At 38.1% G+C, this 17,327-nt stretch overlaps 1 protein-coding gene across 2 annotated transcripts; it reads left to right on the forward strand.

Annotated features, from left to right (window-relative positions):
* The first annotated feature begins 5,552 nt into the window (after positions 1-5,552).
* On the forward strand, positions 5,553-12,085 carry LOC122496045 (tigger transposable element-derived protein 1-like). 2 transcript variants are annotated; one of them, XR_006300658.1, is made up of 2 exons: positions 5,553-5,742; positions 5,927-7,606. XR_006300658.1 is itself a non-coding variant. In XM_043602238.1 (2 exons), exons 1-2 carry the CDS (start codon positions 5,700-5,702, stop codon positions 11,802-11,804), a joined length of 288 nt encoding a protein of 95 aa, XP_043458173.1. In that variant the 5' UTR covers positions 5,553-5,699; the 3' UTR covers positions 11,805-12,085. The 2 variants fall into 2 exon arrangements, 1 of the variants encoding a protein (XP_043458173.1); XM_043602238.1 differs by lacking the exon at positions 5,927-7,606 and adding an exon at positions 11,560-12,085.
* The last annotated feature ends 5,242 nt before the right edge of the window (positions 12,086-17,327 follow it).

The following is a 17,327-nucleotide window of genomic DNA, read 5'->3' on the forward strand; positions in this document are numbered from 1 at the left end:
CTGTCTGGGTTCCTCAGAAAGCTGCTTCTGAGATGGGGGACAGTGCCTGGGAGGTGTCTCAAGGAATGCCGAGGAGACAAAGGGCAAGGATGAACAGACGTGCATGAGAAGAAACTATGGTATAGTTTCAGCAGAGGACTCATTGCGGTTCTGAGCTCTGGACGACTCAGTCACCTGTCAGGGTGAGAGGATGGGTGTTTCCTGTCCACTCAGATTTTCTCAATTATTTTGAAACATTTTAACATCTCCTACAATGACTGTGGACTTTTCTTCTCTCCATTTAATTCTCTCATTTTTTGCCTTATCTATTTTGAAACTAAATTAGACAGATTTAGAATTACTATATCTATTTTTCTGAAGTTATGTTACAGAGATTAAGAATCATACAGCTTTTTAGTGAATTGGAATCTTTCTTGTTTAGAAAGGTCCTTATTTATCTCCAGAAAAATTCTCTTATCTTAAAGTACATTTTGTTTCATATCGGTATAATGACAGAGGCTATTTTTTGGTGCTTTTGCTGTATTTTAAGTATTTCATTCTCAAAACTTTATCTTTTAATTTAAAGTGTGACTCGTATATGTATTACAGAGTTAGATTTTATATTTTCATTCCATAGCATAGTTTGAGTTTCCTGGGAAGATCCTGAGACAAGGATTTGGATGCACAGCATTTATTTCAGAGATGATTCCATGAGTCTTTTCCAAGGGAAGGGGTGAATTAGATAGAGAAGAATAGGAAGCAATAGTGGGTGAATGAGCCCAGAGTAAGGGGGTTCTGCGGCATGTGACAAAGACTGTGTACCTCAGACACACTCTCCACAGCCCGAGAAGTAAAGGGGTCAGGCTGTTCATCCATCAGCTCTGAAGATGCACGCTAGAGGACTGCTCCTGGGAGGCGCTTAGGTAGAATGCTGTAGCCAAAAAGGAATGCTTCCAAGTAAAGACACACAGGGTAAAGGACTGGAGACGGGGTCTGCACTCATGGAAACGGTGAAGGCTGGATGACGTGGGTGGATCAGGGCCAGTACCAGATTCATCAAGCTTGCCAAATTTGTCTTTAATTGAATTATGCATTTAAGTGTCGTATGTGAATGTTTAGTGTGTATTTTAGATTTTGTGTATAGTTATCCTCAGTACATACGATGTAAAGAATTTATATGAGTTAAAATTTGGAATAAAGAAATGGGTATAATATTAAAGATGGAAACACAGTAACGGGTCGCCAGAGAGACTGTGTAATATCTCAACTTGGAGCATAAAGCGCTACTCTCAGTCCATCTTGTCAGCATCCTAACTTACTGTGCGTGTGTGTGATCTTGGGCAGGTTCTATTATCTCCTTAATTGCATCCTTGTAAATTGCAGCAGACAGTCCATTTGCTACATCTTCCTGGTTATTTTCACAGGCCACCTTGCCTGACACACGGTGAGCTTTTCACAACCTACATCAGACATTTCGGGAAAGGTTGATGTTGAGACAGCACTCAGTAAAGGACACTGTCAAAAGGGATAGAAAAGAAGATTAAGATTCAACACCCAGAAATCTGAACTTGCAACATCACTCAAAGACATTCCAAATGAAGCAAGGGAGACAACAATGCTTTATCCCTTCCCATCATACTCCTGGAGGAAGGTGCAGTCTCATAAAACTGCAGATGGAAAACGATATATCCTGTCAGGTTTGGTTAGGGAGTGGGCACTTAAATACCTTTTCAAAATATTTATCTTAGAGCATTTCCTATTGATTTATTCCTTGGAAAAATGCTATGCATGGTAAAAAGAATTTTTGATGTAAACATAACTTTTTCTTATTTAGTACCATATGTCTTCCTTGGCTCTTAACTTTCTAGGTCTGTTGTCTGAGTCTTCTGGATTTTACCATTAACATCCTTTCACTCAGTAATTGAATAATTATATTTATATATATACACATTATTTATATTATCATAGCATTAGTTGTAGCAATCATATATGAATTAGCATGAAAATATACTCAAAATTGTGCTATATGTGGGGATAGCATGAATCAGGTAGTTTACTACTGAGTCTTTGGACACCTAGAATATAGGTCAGGTCTAAGGAGCCCAGGGCTAAAGAAGAGAGAGCCATGATATCATGGAGAATGATAATTTGTTAGCTCCTGTGTGCTATGGAGCGGGGTAATATTTCATAGCGTAGGCTTTAGCTTAGGTAGGATCAGGGTTTATAACCTATTCCTGGGGCTTACCAGTGAGCTCTGGAGAGTTTTCCTACCCTCCTGAATCTTAGTGTCTTTATGTGTAATAGAGGAGATGTTAATACAGGTAAGTTATGAGTGATCTACTGGCGAGGAACGACTTAGTTCAGTATCTGACTCTCTTAGCTGCTCAATAACTAATAGCTGTTGTTACTATTTTACTCCCTGCGGCCCTCACTTCTAGGATTACTTATTGTGTACACATGTGTGTGCATGACTTAAATTATGCCACCTATGTGTACAGGAGAAAAATTAACTGCGCTGACTGTGCTTACTGCTGAGTCCAGAGTGCCACTTTTGGGCCTCCAGGCCAATTTTGGCCTTTTTTTGGATTCAATCATGAATGGGTTTTGCTACTGTCGAGGAGACCGTGGACATTTGTGTGCATGACACTCTTTGGATTTGACACTGCACAAACCCATTTGTGGGACACAGCGGCCTAGAGCTAGAACGGTATATCGCTGCTTGGCGGTTAGGTTTCTCTCAAGGAGCAAAGACATATACACGGTGTCTCTTCCAGTACATAGGAAAGCAGCCAGGAATTCCCATGCTTATTCAGCTATTCCAGAAATTTATGCTATGGAACGTAAATATCCCCTAGGCGGAAAATATCTTATACAGCCTACATTCAAAACAATCTCTTGTCCATCTTGTAAAAGAAAAAAGAACACTCAGGAAAAAAAAAAAAGAATTAGTAAGTGTGAAACATCAGATGAAAGACTGAAGGATACCATGAAAAGCATATTTACATAAAGATATGTGAGTGGATTCAAAAGGAAACAAAAATTCCCTTCTCTTTGATTGCAGGATGAGGTAAAATGATCTTTACAAATAAGCATTGGTCCTCCAGTCGTGAACAGTTGTGCACGTTGAATCTTGAAGTGGCAAATTCAACCTGTAGTTGTAAATTCAACCTGTAGTTGTGAATTTGCTGGGGCTGGCGTCAGTGTCTCCTCATCCTATAATAGTAATTAGGGTTCTGATTAATATGAATAACTGTTAGTATGATGAATGATATTCAATAAATAGTTGTCAAATTTAATGAATTGTTCACAATCGTTATTCAACAAATACTTGTGTGGCCTAGTTTAAAAACAATAACCTTTGCTCAAAAAACTACCTGTACTTCCTTCATTGGTTTGTTCATTACATAGCAGGTAAGATTCAGGTCTGTGAGGTAAGATTCTAAGTACTTTGAATATGTTAGCTAATTTAATACCCACAATTCTAGGAAATAGTACTTTTAGTGTTTATTTATTTGGGGGGGGGAGTGGGGAGGGGCAGAGAGAGACGGAGACACAGAATCCGAAGCAGGTTCAAGGTTCCAGCGGTCACCACCAAGCCCCAAGTGGGGCTTGAACCCAGGAGATGTGACTCTATGACCTAAGCCGAAGTCAGATGCTTAGCTGACTGAGCCTCCCAGGTGCCCCTGTACTTTTACTAATCTGTTTGATAGCGCAAGATATCTAGGCACAGAGGGTGTAAATTCTCCGTCCAAAGTCTCAGCAGCATGAAGAGCGGGGCTCCAGCCCAGGCAGAGCAGCGCCCCGGTGCGTGTTCTCAGCACTATGCTCTGCTGCCTCCTACTGATGTCATTTGGGAACTGGCTCCCTGTAGATACCGAACCCTGAAATGTCATCTACGCTCCTTAAAAAGCACAGTTTAGTGTAAAGTCCTTTCCTACACCCTGGTTCTCACAAGCCGGTCACACAATCCCTTCCTAGCAGGTACCTGAGGATGAGAGGGGTTTAACACTTTTCTGCCTGTATTTGGGCCACGCCAAATGTATCTGTACACGGTGTACCGCCAGAGAAAAAATCATCTCTCTTCTAGAGCTTTGGGGGTGCGGTTGGGGCGTGTAGAAGACGCTCTGACATAGTCGTTTAGGAGTTCAAGCTTCAAGACAGGGTAGGGGAAAAACGCACTCATTCACATGGATACTAGGGTGCGTAGAAAGATTTTCTAACTAAACGAACAGTGGATACCACCATTTTATATTATGGTCTTCGTAGGCATCCTTAAATGAGGCCAAATTATTAACATTCTTAGTGTTTGCAATTACTAAAGTAGCTGAAAACTGGTTACTTTGTCTTCATGGCGCCTTGCCTGGATCATCTAAGGAAGTCATCAATATCTTTTTCTTTGCTTACCTGGTAGGAAAACCTCATTTTTGTAGCAATTGATGCCATAATTTCTAACTGATGTCTCTTTGAAAATACGCATTTTTAAAACAGAATATATTCTAGTCTCTTTTTTAAAATGTTTACTTATTTATCGTTCAGAGAATTCAGAAAGAGAAAGTGTGTGTGCACACCAGCAGGGCAGGGGCAGATAGGGAGGGAGAGAAAGAATCCCAAACAGGCACTGGGCTGTCTGTGCAGAACCCGACACAGCGCTCGAACCCGTGAACCATGAGACCATAACCTGAGCCGGAAACCAAGAGTTACTCACTAAACCCATTGAGCTCCCCAGGCACCCCTATTCTAATCTTTTTTTTTTAAAGTTATTTTTAAATTCTTTATTTCAATGTACTCCTTAAGCACATGCACATAACATTTTTAATTAGGAAAAAGGCACAAATGCCAAGTATGGACTTTTGCTTTAAAAAATGGTATTTTAATGTGTCTTTTTTTTCTTTTTTGCTTAATCCTTTAGTGCAATTTTTTTCCTTGTGATAATAATGTGTTTAACTGTCTTAGGATTCCATAACATCTAAGAAATGCCATGCATTTATAGCAATTTTAATAACAAGGATACCTCAAATTTAGATATTATCTTCTATGGGTACACTGCATAGACTCAATAAGGCAACCTTTAAAGATTATTTTTATAATCCTATTTTCAAAAAAGAAAATGAAACTCAAAGCAACTTGTCTGAGCTTTTGTAGCTTGAAAGTTACAAGCCAAAGGTTGATCTCAGCCTTTCCTTTAATCGGCATTTCCACCTCACCCTTTATCATTTTGCAGTGCGTTAACATTCTTTGTCTACTTTCTTTCTTACAAAGTCCCTTAGGAGATAAGAGGTACATTGGCTAATGAAGAAATTAAAGTTCAGCAAGGTTCAGCGATTTCCACATGTGAAAAATGTTAGAGAGGAATTTAAAAACCAGGTATCTTGCCAAGTTCAGAGATGGAACCAGCATGCCACTGACACGATTATTTGATCACCTGTTATGCCTTTGACTAAGCAGAACGATCAATGTGGTACCAGCACACAGTCAACTCCTGAAAAGTCTGAATTAGAATGTGCCATGAATCCTCTCTTTACATCATAATTAGCATCTTCAGAACCAATGACTTGTTCCTAGAACACCATTTTGACCTAAAATGCCGTGAACTGTAGAGCAAGGTCACTAAAATGGTGACACAGGTTGTTCCTTACTTCACTCCCTCTCACAAGAGGAATAACTGTCACCTATTTATGAGCAAGACATCACTGAGAGAATCCTAGCATCAGTGGGTGAGGATGATGGGGCCCCTGCACCTCAGAGCCCAAATAGACTGGAAGGGTAAGAAACGGCTACATGCTGACTGCCTTGCGTCTCCCCCAGGATAGTCCACAACCACACAGAGCGTTCTTCCCTGAGCCCCTGTGTCCTCCAGGCGAAAAGATTGCCCATAAGGGACAATTAGCCCCCTCCTCCAACAATGGGGTCAATTTGTAGGAGCACCTATTCTGATCTCACCCCACAGGGATGGCAGGAAAACCAGTAGGGCTCAACCACTGAGTATCTGCCTGTGATAAAGGTAAGAGACTTGCAACAACCGACAACCAACAAACACATGGATCTTGGTGAGCTGAGTTCCCATCTGCAGAGCCTAAGGAGTCATCCCAGCCAGAGGCTTGGCTTATCTACAGAACCAAGTTGAGGACGCATTCTGACCAGGGAACTCGGTGAGGTACAGATCTTCCTAATCCTCAGACAAGGAGGTTTGCCAGCTCCAGAGCCCCATTTCCCATGCTCAAGCAAGGAATGGAGTCATGGCCCTACCTGCTAGGGAGAGTGTCTTCCAGCCCCATCTGATCAGGAGGAATGAAGACAACCTCTGGAAGCGGAGTGACCCAGCAGCCCTAGAGCCCAGAGGCTGTTGGGCAAAGGTGATCACTCATAGAGCAAAACCTTGGCATGGAGGTGTCCTGTGCTCTGCACAGGTATAGAGATTAATTCATAGGCAAGGCTAAGGGTGGTCATCAGGCCTTTCCAAGAGGAGAGCCTGTTTGGGAAATTGAAAGTAACCTGGAGTGGCCCCTGTCCTTCCTTTTCAAGCAAGGGAGTCTAGACATAGCCCCACCCATTGTGGAGATGTTTTCCAGTTCCATCTGACCAGAAAGGCTAGTAGAACTCCTAGAAGCATTACAGCCCAACAATGCACAATTCTAGAGAAAGGCAGACAGAACCAATAATTTGCAAAACAAATCCAGTGGCCCCATTTGGCTATGAAACTTGGGGTGCATGTTGGCTTAAAACAACAAAGAGGTTTACTGATGTTAGAGCTGTTTCCCTTGCTGCTGCCAAGAAGGGAATCTAATTCATAGCCTCATTCATTGCTGAGTATAGCCCTCAGCCCAAGGCCAAGGAACATAACCAGAGCACATAGCCAATTCAACAGCCCTACAGACAGTGGCACTTGAACAGTGATCACAGCCCTTGGCTTCCCCATTACAGAACAAGTCTTGTGGCCTCACCTGACCAGGGAATTCAGTGAATACTCTGGCCTGATTCAGGTACCCAAACAAAGAGCTACGCAGGTCATGGATCCTGTCTTGCTGCCCTGCTAAGGCAGGGAAGCTAATTCATACCCCTGTCTGTTACTAATATGTTACACAGTCTCAACCACATAGTAAGCCTGGCCAGAGAAACCAGGCAGCCACAGAGCCCATCCCACAGCCTTACTTGGTTAGAGAACCAAGACAGCATTTCTATACAACTGTTCTCAGCAGAGGCACATCCTCCCCCCCCCAGCCCGTGCCCATTCTCAGAGCTCAAACGTTCGTCTTGCCCCAAAATAGACCATACTAGCAAGTCTTACCTGCCCAAGGACATTACCATCAGACACACCCAGAAACCCAAACTGAGTTGAGTGTTTGGGTGAAGAATGGTCTCTGCCAGAAAAAATCTATAAAGTCTGGAAGAGGAGCACAATTACTCAAATATGCAGATATCAACATAAGAAATCAAGGGTCATGAATCATCAGGGAAATATGGCACAATCGAAGAAAACTAATAAAGCTTCAATAACCGACCCTAAGAAATTGAGATCTATGAACTCTCAGACAAAGAATTCAGGGATAAGCCCCTTAACAAAGTTTAGTGAGCTAAAAGAAAGCACATTTTCCCCAAGCAAAATTAGGTAAATGATTCATGAACAAAACAAGAAGTTTGACAAGGAAATAGCAACTATCCAAACAAAAAACAAAAATCCATAAATCTAGAATTTAAAAAATACATTACTGAAATGAATAACTGAACATAGTTCCAAAAGTAGATTTGACCGTTTGGAAGAAAGAATCAGTGACCCGGATCAGAGGGCATTGGAAATTACCACATCAGAGGAGTAAAGAGAAACAAAGAAAGAAAAGAGTAAAGAATGCCTATAGGAATTATGAGACATAGTAAAAAAAAAATGCATTATGTGAATTTCAAAAAGAGTAGGAAAAAAGAAAGTGCCCAAAGTACATTTAAAGCCATAACAGCTGAAAATATCTTAAGCCTGGATAGAGAAATGTGTATCCAGGTCCACGAGACCTAAAAGGCCCTAAATAGGTTGAAATGAATAGAGCAACACCAAGACACAATACACTTAAATTGCCAAAAGTCACAGACAAAGAATTGTAAGGAGCAGCAAGAGAAAAAAAGAGAAGTTACATAAAAGGGAACCTACATAAGAACACTGGCAGTTTTCTCAACAGAAAATTTTCAGGTTAGAATGGAATGAAATGACATATTCAAAATATTGAAAGAAAATAGCTGTCAATCAAAAAATTTATACACAGTGAAACTGCCCTTTCAGAAATGAAGGAGGGAGATCTCAAACTAAAGTTGAGGGAGTTTATTGGTACCAGACCATCCTTACAAGAAATGCTAAAGAAGTTCTTTAAATAGAAGAGAAAGAATGCTAATTAACATTATAAAACCCTAGAAAGGAATACAAATCTCACTGGGTAATGATAAGTATATGGTCACAGTTAGATCTTCAATATAATGGTGCATAATTCACTTAAAAATCTAGTTGAAAGATTTTTTAAAAAGAATGTAACAAAAATAACCCTAGCTGCAATAATCTATTAGTTATAGAATGTATAAAAAAAGCAAACATGCAATACCAATAACTAAAATGTGAGGAAGAGAAGAAGTAAAAGTCTAAAGGTTATGCATTAATTGAAGTTACATTGTTATTAGTATGAAATAAGATGGTATAAGTTCAAGATATTTTATGTAGGTCTTATGGTAACATCACAACGGAAAATCCTGTAGCAATTACACAAACAGACATAATAAAGAACTTGAAGTCTACTGATATCAAAGACATCAAAACACTAAAAATGACAGCAGGTTAAAAAGCGAAGAACAATGAATCTACAAAACAACCAGGAAACAACAAAATGACAATAATTAAGTCCTTACCTATCAATAATTACTTTAAACATAAATGGATTAAATTAGCTAATTAAAAGACATAAAATGGTTAAGTGGATAAAAAGAATCCAATAATATTCTGTCCATAAGAGACTCACTTTAGCCTTAAAGATACACGTAGACAGAGAGTAAAGAAATGGAAAAAGACATTGCAAGAAAATGGTAACCAAAAGGGGAAAAAATGCAGGGATAACTATACTTATACCAGACAAAATATACTTTCAACTAAAAATGGTAAAAAAGAGACAAAGAACGCTACTCTATAAATGGTAAAGTTCCCAATGTGTCAAAAAGACAATAATTATAAATATTTGTGAGCCAAAATGCGGCACCTAAACATATAAAGCAAAAATTAGCAGAGATATAAGCAGAAATAAACAGTAATACAGTTAACAGCTGGAGACTTAATATTCCACTCTTAACAATGGATCACCCAGGCAGAGAATCAATAAGGAAACAAGATTTGAACACTATAGACCAAATGGACTCTAACAAACATATACAAAGAATTCCATCCAAAAGCAGAGTACACATATGACTCAAGGGTGCATGCAATATTTTCTAGGATAGACCATATTTTGGCCACAAAACAAGTCTTAGCAAATTTAAGATTGAAAGCATACTAAGTATCTTCTCTAACCACAGTGGCATGAAACTAGAAATCAGTTTGAGGAAAACTGGAAAAAAATACTAGCAAACCAAATTCAGCAGCACATTAAAAGGATCATTCACTGTGAAATAGGGTTTATCCCTGGAGTAAATACAACAATTACAACCATATGTGGAACTAATTAATAGAGAACCAGAATGATTGGAACAACAATGACAGAAATGAAGGGAGAAATAGAAAATTAAACAATCATATTTGGAGACTTCAGTATCTCACTTTAAATAATGAACAGAATGACAAGGAAAATGATCAGCAAGGAAATAGACTATTGAATAACACTATAAACCAAGTAAACGTAAAAGACGTATAAAGGACACAGTACCCAACGATCCCGGAATACACAGTGTTCTCAAGGGCACAGGGAACACTTTCCAGGATATACCACCTTCTGGGCTGTAAAATAAACCTCAATAAGTTGAAAACAATAGAAATAAAACCAGATATGTTATCTGACTGCAATGGAATGAAATTAAAAATCAAAAACAGAAAGAAGTTGGAAACTTATGAATATGTAAGCAATTAAAAGTGTACTTCAGGGGCACCTGGGTGGTTCAGTCAGCTAAGCATCTGACTTCGGCTCAGGTGATGATCTCACGGTTTGTGAGTTCGAGCCTCACATCGGGCTCTTTGCTGACAGCGCAGAGCCCAGAGCCTGCTTTGGATTCTGTCTCCCTTTCTCTCTGCCCTTCTCCCACTTGTACTCTCTCTCTCTCAAAAATAAATAACCAGTACAAAAAAAAATTAAAGTGCACTTCATATATAAAAATGAATAGGTCAAATAAGAAATCAAAGGAAAATGAGAAAATACTTTTGAGATGAATGAAAATGAAGACACAACATATCAAAACATACAAAAACTTCTGGGATGCTGCTAAAGCAGTGCTTAGAGGGAAATTTATACCTTAGTGCTTACATAGAGAAAGAATAAATATCTTACATCAATAACCTAACCTTTTACCTTAGGATCCTGGAGAAAGAAAACAAAAGTCACCTAAAGAAAATAAATAAAATTTATTAGAGTGGACATTGAATAGAGAATAGAAAAATAAACAAAAGCTGACTCTGACAAGAGCAGAAAAACTCACTAAACTTTAGCTTGATTGGCCTTATATTACGGCTAACTTTAAAGAAATGAAGAGCATTATGAAAAAAATGTTATGAATAATTGTATGGCTCCAGAAGATATAAATGATCTGAATTGATTGTTGTCTAAAAACAACTAAGGAGATTGAGTTAGTAACCATTAAAAGAAAGCTCATATCCAGACAGCTTCCCCATCAATTAAGGAAGACGTAACACCAAATTGTAAACTCTCCTGTGAATAGAAGCAGAGAGAACACTTTCAATCTCATTCTATGAGGCCAGCCCTAATATCAAAAACTAGGCAAAGACTTCAAAGGATGCCATAGAGTAGTATCTTTTATGAATATGGATTCCAAAACCCACAATAAAATACTTAAACTGAATCCAGAAACATAAAAAGAATTATACATAATGGCCAATGGGATTTATCTCAGAAATACAAAATTGGTGTAGAAAAGGCATTCGACAAAACCGTGTGCCCTTTTTGACAAAAACACTCAACAAACTGGAATACAGGCACACCTCGTTTATTGGACTCTGTCCAGTACTTTGCAAATACTCTGGTTTTTAACAAATTGAAGGTTTATTGGACTATGTCCAATACTTTGCAAATACTGTGGTTTTTAGCAAATTGAAGGTTTATTGGACTCTGTCCAATACTTTGCAAATACTGTGGTTTTTAGCAAATTGAAGGTTTGTGGCACTACTGCATCAATAGAAAATCTATTGACACCGTTTCCCAAAAGCATTTGCTCACTTCGTGTCTCTGTGTCACATTTTGGTAATTCCCACAACATTTCAAACGTTTTCATTATTACATTTGTGATGGTGAGCAGTTATCTTTGATGTTATGGTGACTGGGTTAGGGTGCCACAAACCAGTCCATATAATACAGCAAACTTAACTGGTAAATATTTAATGTGTTCTGAATGCAGAGATGGAGGAAACAGCCAAAGGACTAGAAGTGGAGCCTGAAGATGTGTCTGAATGGCTGCAATCTCATGATCAAACTTTTACGGATGAGGAGTTGTTTCTTAGGGATGCGCCAAGCAAGCGATTCCTTGAGGTGGAATCTACTCCCAGTGAAGATGCTGTGAAGACTGATGAAATGACAACAAAGGATTTACAGTGTTACATGAACTTAGTTGATAAAGCAGCTGCAGGGTTTGAGAGGATTTGACCCCAATTTTGAAAGGAGATGTACTGTGGGTAAAATGTGATGGAACAGTATTCCCTGCTTCAGAGACATCATTTGTGAAAGGAAGAGCCAATTGATGAGGCAAATTTTGCTGGCTTATTTTAAGAAATCACAGCCACACCAGCCTTCAACAACCACCACCTTTATCAGTCAGCAGCTATCAACAGTGAGGCGAGATCCTTCCCGAGAAAAAAAGATTATGACTTGCTAAAGTTGAGGTGATAGTTAGCATTTTGTTTTAGCAATAAAGTACTTTTAAAATAGGGAATGCACATTGTTTTTAAGACACAATACTATTGCATACCTAATAGATTATGGCATAGTGTAAACCTAACTTTTACGAGTACTGGGAAACCAAAACAATGATTTGACTCACTTTATTGCAATATCTACTTTACTGCAGTGGTCTGGAGCTGAACCCACAATATCTCCAAGGTATGTCTGTAGAAGGAAACACCTTCAACCTGATGAAGGGTATCTATGAAAATCCTAAGCTAGCTTCATGTATTTAATTGTGAAAGATAGGATGCTTTCCGTCTGAGTTCAGGAGTAAGACAAAAATGTCCACTCTAATTACTTCTCTTCAACATTTTACTGTAGTTTATTTCCAGAGTATTAGGTAAGAGAAAGAAAGAAAAAAAATTTATTTTCAAAAGGAAGAAGTAAATCTATCTCTGTTTGCAGATGATGTGACCTGTCATATAAAGTCCATGCAAAAATAATTAAAAGCATAAACAAGCCCTTCAAGTTTGCAGGATATAAGATCAATATGAATAATCAAATGTTTTTCTACATACATGCAATGTAAACAGTCTTAAAGCTTAATTAGTGTATAATTCCATGTACAGTAGCATTAAAAAGAAAAAAATGCTTAGAAATAAATTTAACTAAGAGAATGCAAATGTATACACAGAGAACTATAAAACATTGCCGAATCATACTAGAGATCAAATTAAATGGAAAAAAATCTCACGGAACAGAAAACTTATCATAAGATGGCAATATGTCCCAAATTAAGATACAGATTCAGTGCAATACTATTGAAACTCCAGTTGACTTCTTTGTATAAACTGAAAGCCGATTATAAAATTTCATAACGGATTTTAAGGGGTACAAAATAGCCAAATCAATCTTGAATAAAAAGAATAAAGTAGGAGAATGTGGAATCCCCAATTTCAGATTTTACCATAAAACGACAGTAATCAAGACAGTGTGGTATTGGTACAAATATAGACGTATAATCAATGGAATAGAGTTAAGATTCTAGAAATGAAACCATGTGTTCAATTGATTTTTTACAAGGCTACCAAGACCATTCTATGGGGAATGAGTAGTCCTTCAGCAACGGTGCTGAGACGAATAGATATAAACATAATACACAAAAGTACCTGGAAGTGGATCCTACACTAAAACTAAAAATTCTTAGGAAAAAACAAACATCGGATTAATATTCCTGATCTCAGATTTGTCAAAATATTCTTAAATATGACAGCAAGAACAGAAACCACAACCATGAAAATAGATACATTGGGTTACATCAAAATTAAACAGTTTTGTACCTCAAAGGGCACTGTTAGTAAAGAAAGAAGGCTCACCGCCAAATGTGAGAGAATGTTTGCAAATCATATATCTGAAAAGGGGCTTGAGTGTAGAATGCAAATAACCCTTACAACTCCATAATAAGAGAAAACAATTTTAAGGATCTGAAGAGACCTTTATGTGAGGAAGATATACAAATGGACAATATTCACATGAAAAGATCCTTGATATCTTTAATCTTCAGGGAAACGCAGATCAAAGATATTACTTCACTTGAACTAGGATAGCTAGAATTAAAAAGTCAAATAATAACAGCTATTGGCAAGGGTGTAGGAAAATTAGAACGCTTTTACACTGGTGGTGGGATTTTAAAATGATGCATCGTCTTTGGAAAACAGCCTGGCAATTTCTCAAGTGGTGAAACATAGAGTTACCATATGGCCCAGAAATTCTAATCTCAAGTACATGCAAAAGAAATGAAAACAGGTGTTCACACCCAAAGATGCTTACAGCAGGAGTATTCATAGTAGCCAAAAGGTAAAATCCAGTCAAATGTCCATCTACTGATGAGTAACTGATAAAACAAAATGATGTATTCAGAGAATGGACTATTACTCAGCCATGAAAAGGAATATAGTACCAATATTGATGTAATTCGGTATCACCGACAGTAATTTTATACAAAGTGAAAGAAGCCAGTCATAAAAGTTCACATGTGGGAAGTTCATTCCACTTAAATGGAATATCCAAGACACAAAATCTATGGAGACGCCAGGTAAATTAGTGAATGTTTAGGGCTGGAGAGGAAAAGAGAGATTGTGTGATGTGGGGGACATAATGGCAAGAGGATACAGGGCTTCTATTGAGGTGGTGAAATGTTCTGAAATTGCCTGTGGTGTTGGCTGCAGAAGCCCGTGAATGTAGTAAAATCCATTGACTTGCACACTTTAAATGTGCTGATTATATGGTATGTAATTAACATTCTGATAAAGCTTACCTTTTTTAAAGCCATATTTATTTGGATGTAGGTGACACAATGTTATGTTAGTGTCAGGCGTGCAGCGTAGTGATTGAACTTCTCTACATGTTATGTATGCTTATCACAAGTATAGCTACCATGTGATGCCGCACGAGGCTATTACAGTAGCATTGACTGTTTATTTATGCTGTACTTTTCATCCCCATGACTTACTCCTTCCATAACTGGAAGCCTATATCTCCCGCTCCCCTTCTCTTATTTTGCCCATCCCCCCACCCCTTCCCCCTGGCAACTAACAGCTTGTTCTCTGAATTTCTAGCTCTGATTCTGCTTTCCATTTGTTCGTTCATTTAAAACTTAACAGAATTTTTCAAAAGCATGATTAGAAAAGACATTCAGATGAAGAAGGGAGAATGCCTAATTAGGCGGCACAGGCGAGGTGCAGAGGAAAGACTGTCTGGGTAGGTGAGGGAGCAGAAGATGACCTCTAAAGGTCTTGTATTTAGTGGTAATGAGTTCAGATTTTATTCTGAGAGAAGAGAATTCAATTCAGAAATTTTAAACAAGTGGGTGACTTATTCAGCTGGCTCTTTTACTACAAATTGGTAGCGTGGTGACGACTGGTTTGGTAAGAGGCAAGATTGGAGGTAATAACTCCCAATAGCTCAGGAGAGAAAGGAAGGTTTGAATTTAGGTGATGGGGATAGGGAAGAAAGGGTATAGGCTAAGGATATTTCAGACATCAAATGATCATGTCTGGAGAGTTCATGTCAGCAATGGGGAACAAGGGGATAATAGGACTCTGAGGACCTCCATGTGATGGAGCTGAATGGTGAGTCCCTTCCCGGAAAGTGTCCTTGCCCACCCCCTCAGACTCATGTGCATTCTCCTCTTGCCTTGATGGTTGCTGCTCTTCAAGAGAATTCATCCTTCTGGCTGTGGCTCTTCTGTGACAGGAATTGAAGTTACTCAATAGCACCTGAGTAACTAGGCATATAGGAATGTGATAGGCAGGATATTGACTTCGTATCTAAAAGTCAGTAAGAAACAACACAGCATATTGACAACCTGAAATTGCTTCTCCTTAGCAAAGAAACGAGTTAGTGATTTTAATTACAAAGGCTTATCAAGAGAACGTTTTCAGATAGCCATAAAGTAATCAGAAAGTGCATTTCTTTGTTTATTTTTAAAATCATTTTGAGGCAGTTTGCAGTATTTTAAAAATATATAATATTATTCAATAGTACACTTAAAAACATACTGAACTACAAATGTGTAAATTACATTTTCACAGATCATGTCAAATAGTAATTTACAAAAAGCTTCCAATTTGAGCACTGACATTATTATTACAGTTTTCCAGAAAAGGAAATTAAAATTTAGGGATACTAAGAGAATTCAACTACTGAGTAGTAAAGTCAGATCTGAACTTCATGTATTCTAGCACCAAACTACTGTCTCCCTACCCGTCCGGTGTATTTCTATTAACAAAATATTTGTTTTTAAAAATAAGGGACGGTACCACAGATAGAAGGTTGTGCTTATCTTTTAAAGTTATCTAAGAGTTGCTTTAAAAAGAAGCCTTGTAAATTACTTAATTTTGTTCTATTTAAAGGGATTTAAGAGCCTTTATAAATGCAGTCATGTTGTAGCTACATTTTACTTCCCTAGAAAAGCCATAATTAGGTCTATTATTGGCTCTACATGTTTCTCCTTGCCCATTTTCACTGTATAGACAGAAAATGGAGCTCTTGTAATGAAAAATAATTTTCTATGGAAATTAAACTCTACTGTGATTTCATACACACGAAGTCATGGAAAGCTCTCTTACCGATTGAAAAGGTGTCATAGAATTAGAGCCACCATTCAGGGTGGGAGAATAGGCTTTAATGTCTTTCTCTTTATCAGTAGTAATAATCAGCATTTTGAAGACAAAAAATAATTTACTATTTCTGTTAAAAAACCCTGATGAAGTTTTTATCTCAAGAGCGGGAATTGGGTTTTCAGATCTGCACCTCGAAAATCAGTAACTCCAGTTTTTGCCAAAACACAAAGCATGATGGGCAAGTAGCAAAGGCCCGTGGTTTTCCAAGTTATGGATAGTATTGCAAGTGGAGGCAAATTAGGCCTAAAATATATTCTATTATGAAATAGCATCTCTTGGCCAGTGATAAGTGAACAAGAAACTAGGTAATTTTATCTAGGCTAATGAATGAGATGACTTGGAAAAGCTATGACTCTCCTGTCCTTATATCCAATCAGTGCCCCTTTCCTGGAGATTATTTTCCTAAGTTTCTGGAAACGCTTTGTTGCTGTTGTTGTTGTTGCTGTTATTGTTGTTGTTGGATTCTGCATGACATCAGTCTTTCTGCACTCTGACCTATTCTTTATACTACATTCTTTATTTTTCCTAACACTTAAAGAGTCTCCCTCACACTCTCTTCAACACAGAAGGTGACAAATATCTATCTCTGTGACCTTGAGAAGCACATTTAATTGCTCAGGTCTCGGTTTCCTCATCTTTAAAATCGGGGAGAGAATTCAGAGAGATCAAACAATGTAGTATAGTCAAGAAATGGAATTTTGCCCAAAACTTTCTAGATATTTTACATTTTGATGCATACCTCTCAAAATCATTGAGATCAAAACAGACTTTAGTGAATTTATTTTCAAAGAAGATGCAATGTTAAATCTCTGACCTATATCAAATACGGGGGCGTTCTCTTTTGGTCTGGTTTCTCTCTAATATAGGGCAGCAGTTTTTCCTGAGTTCACCATTACCCCCAAATACCAGTGGTATCAACAGAGCTCCAACTGCAAACTGCTAATATGGAAAATCTTTCCACCTTTCTTTCTCCTTAGGCCACGTCAGTATTTTGACCCAGAATACTAGCCAGTATAGATATTCCATTTCAAATAGTCTGTTAATATGCAAAAATTACAAAGGTTTGCCTGTGGTACAGTAAGAAATACTGGGATATCACAGT

This window comes from Prionailurus bengalensis, chromosome F2, assembly GCF_016509475.1.
Source record: "Prionailurus bengalensis isolate Pbe53 chromosome F2, Fcat_Pben_1.1_paternal_pri, whole genome shotgun sequence".
NCBI lineage: Eukaryota > Metazoa > Chordata > Mammalia > Carnivora > Felidae > Prionailurus > Prionailurus bengalensis.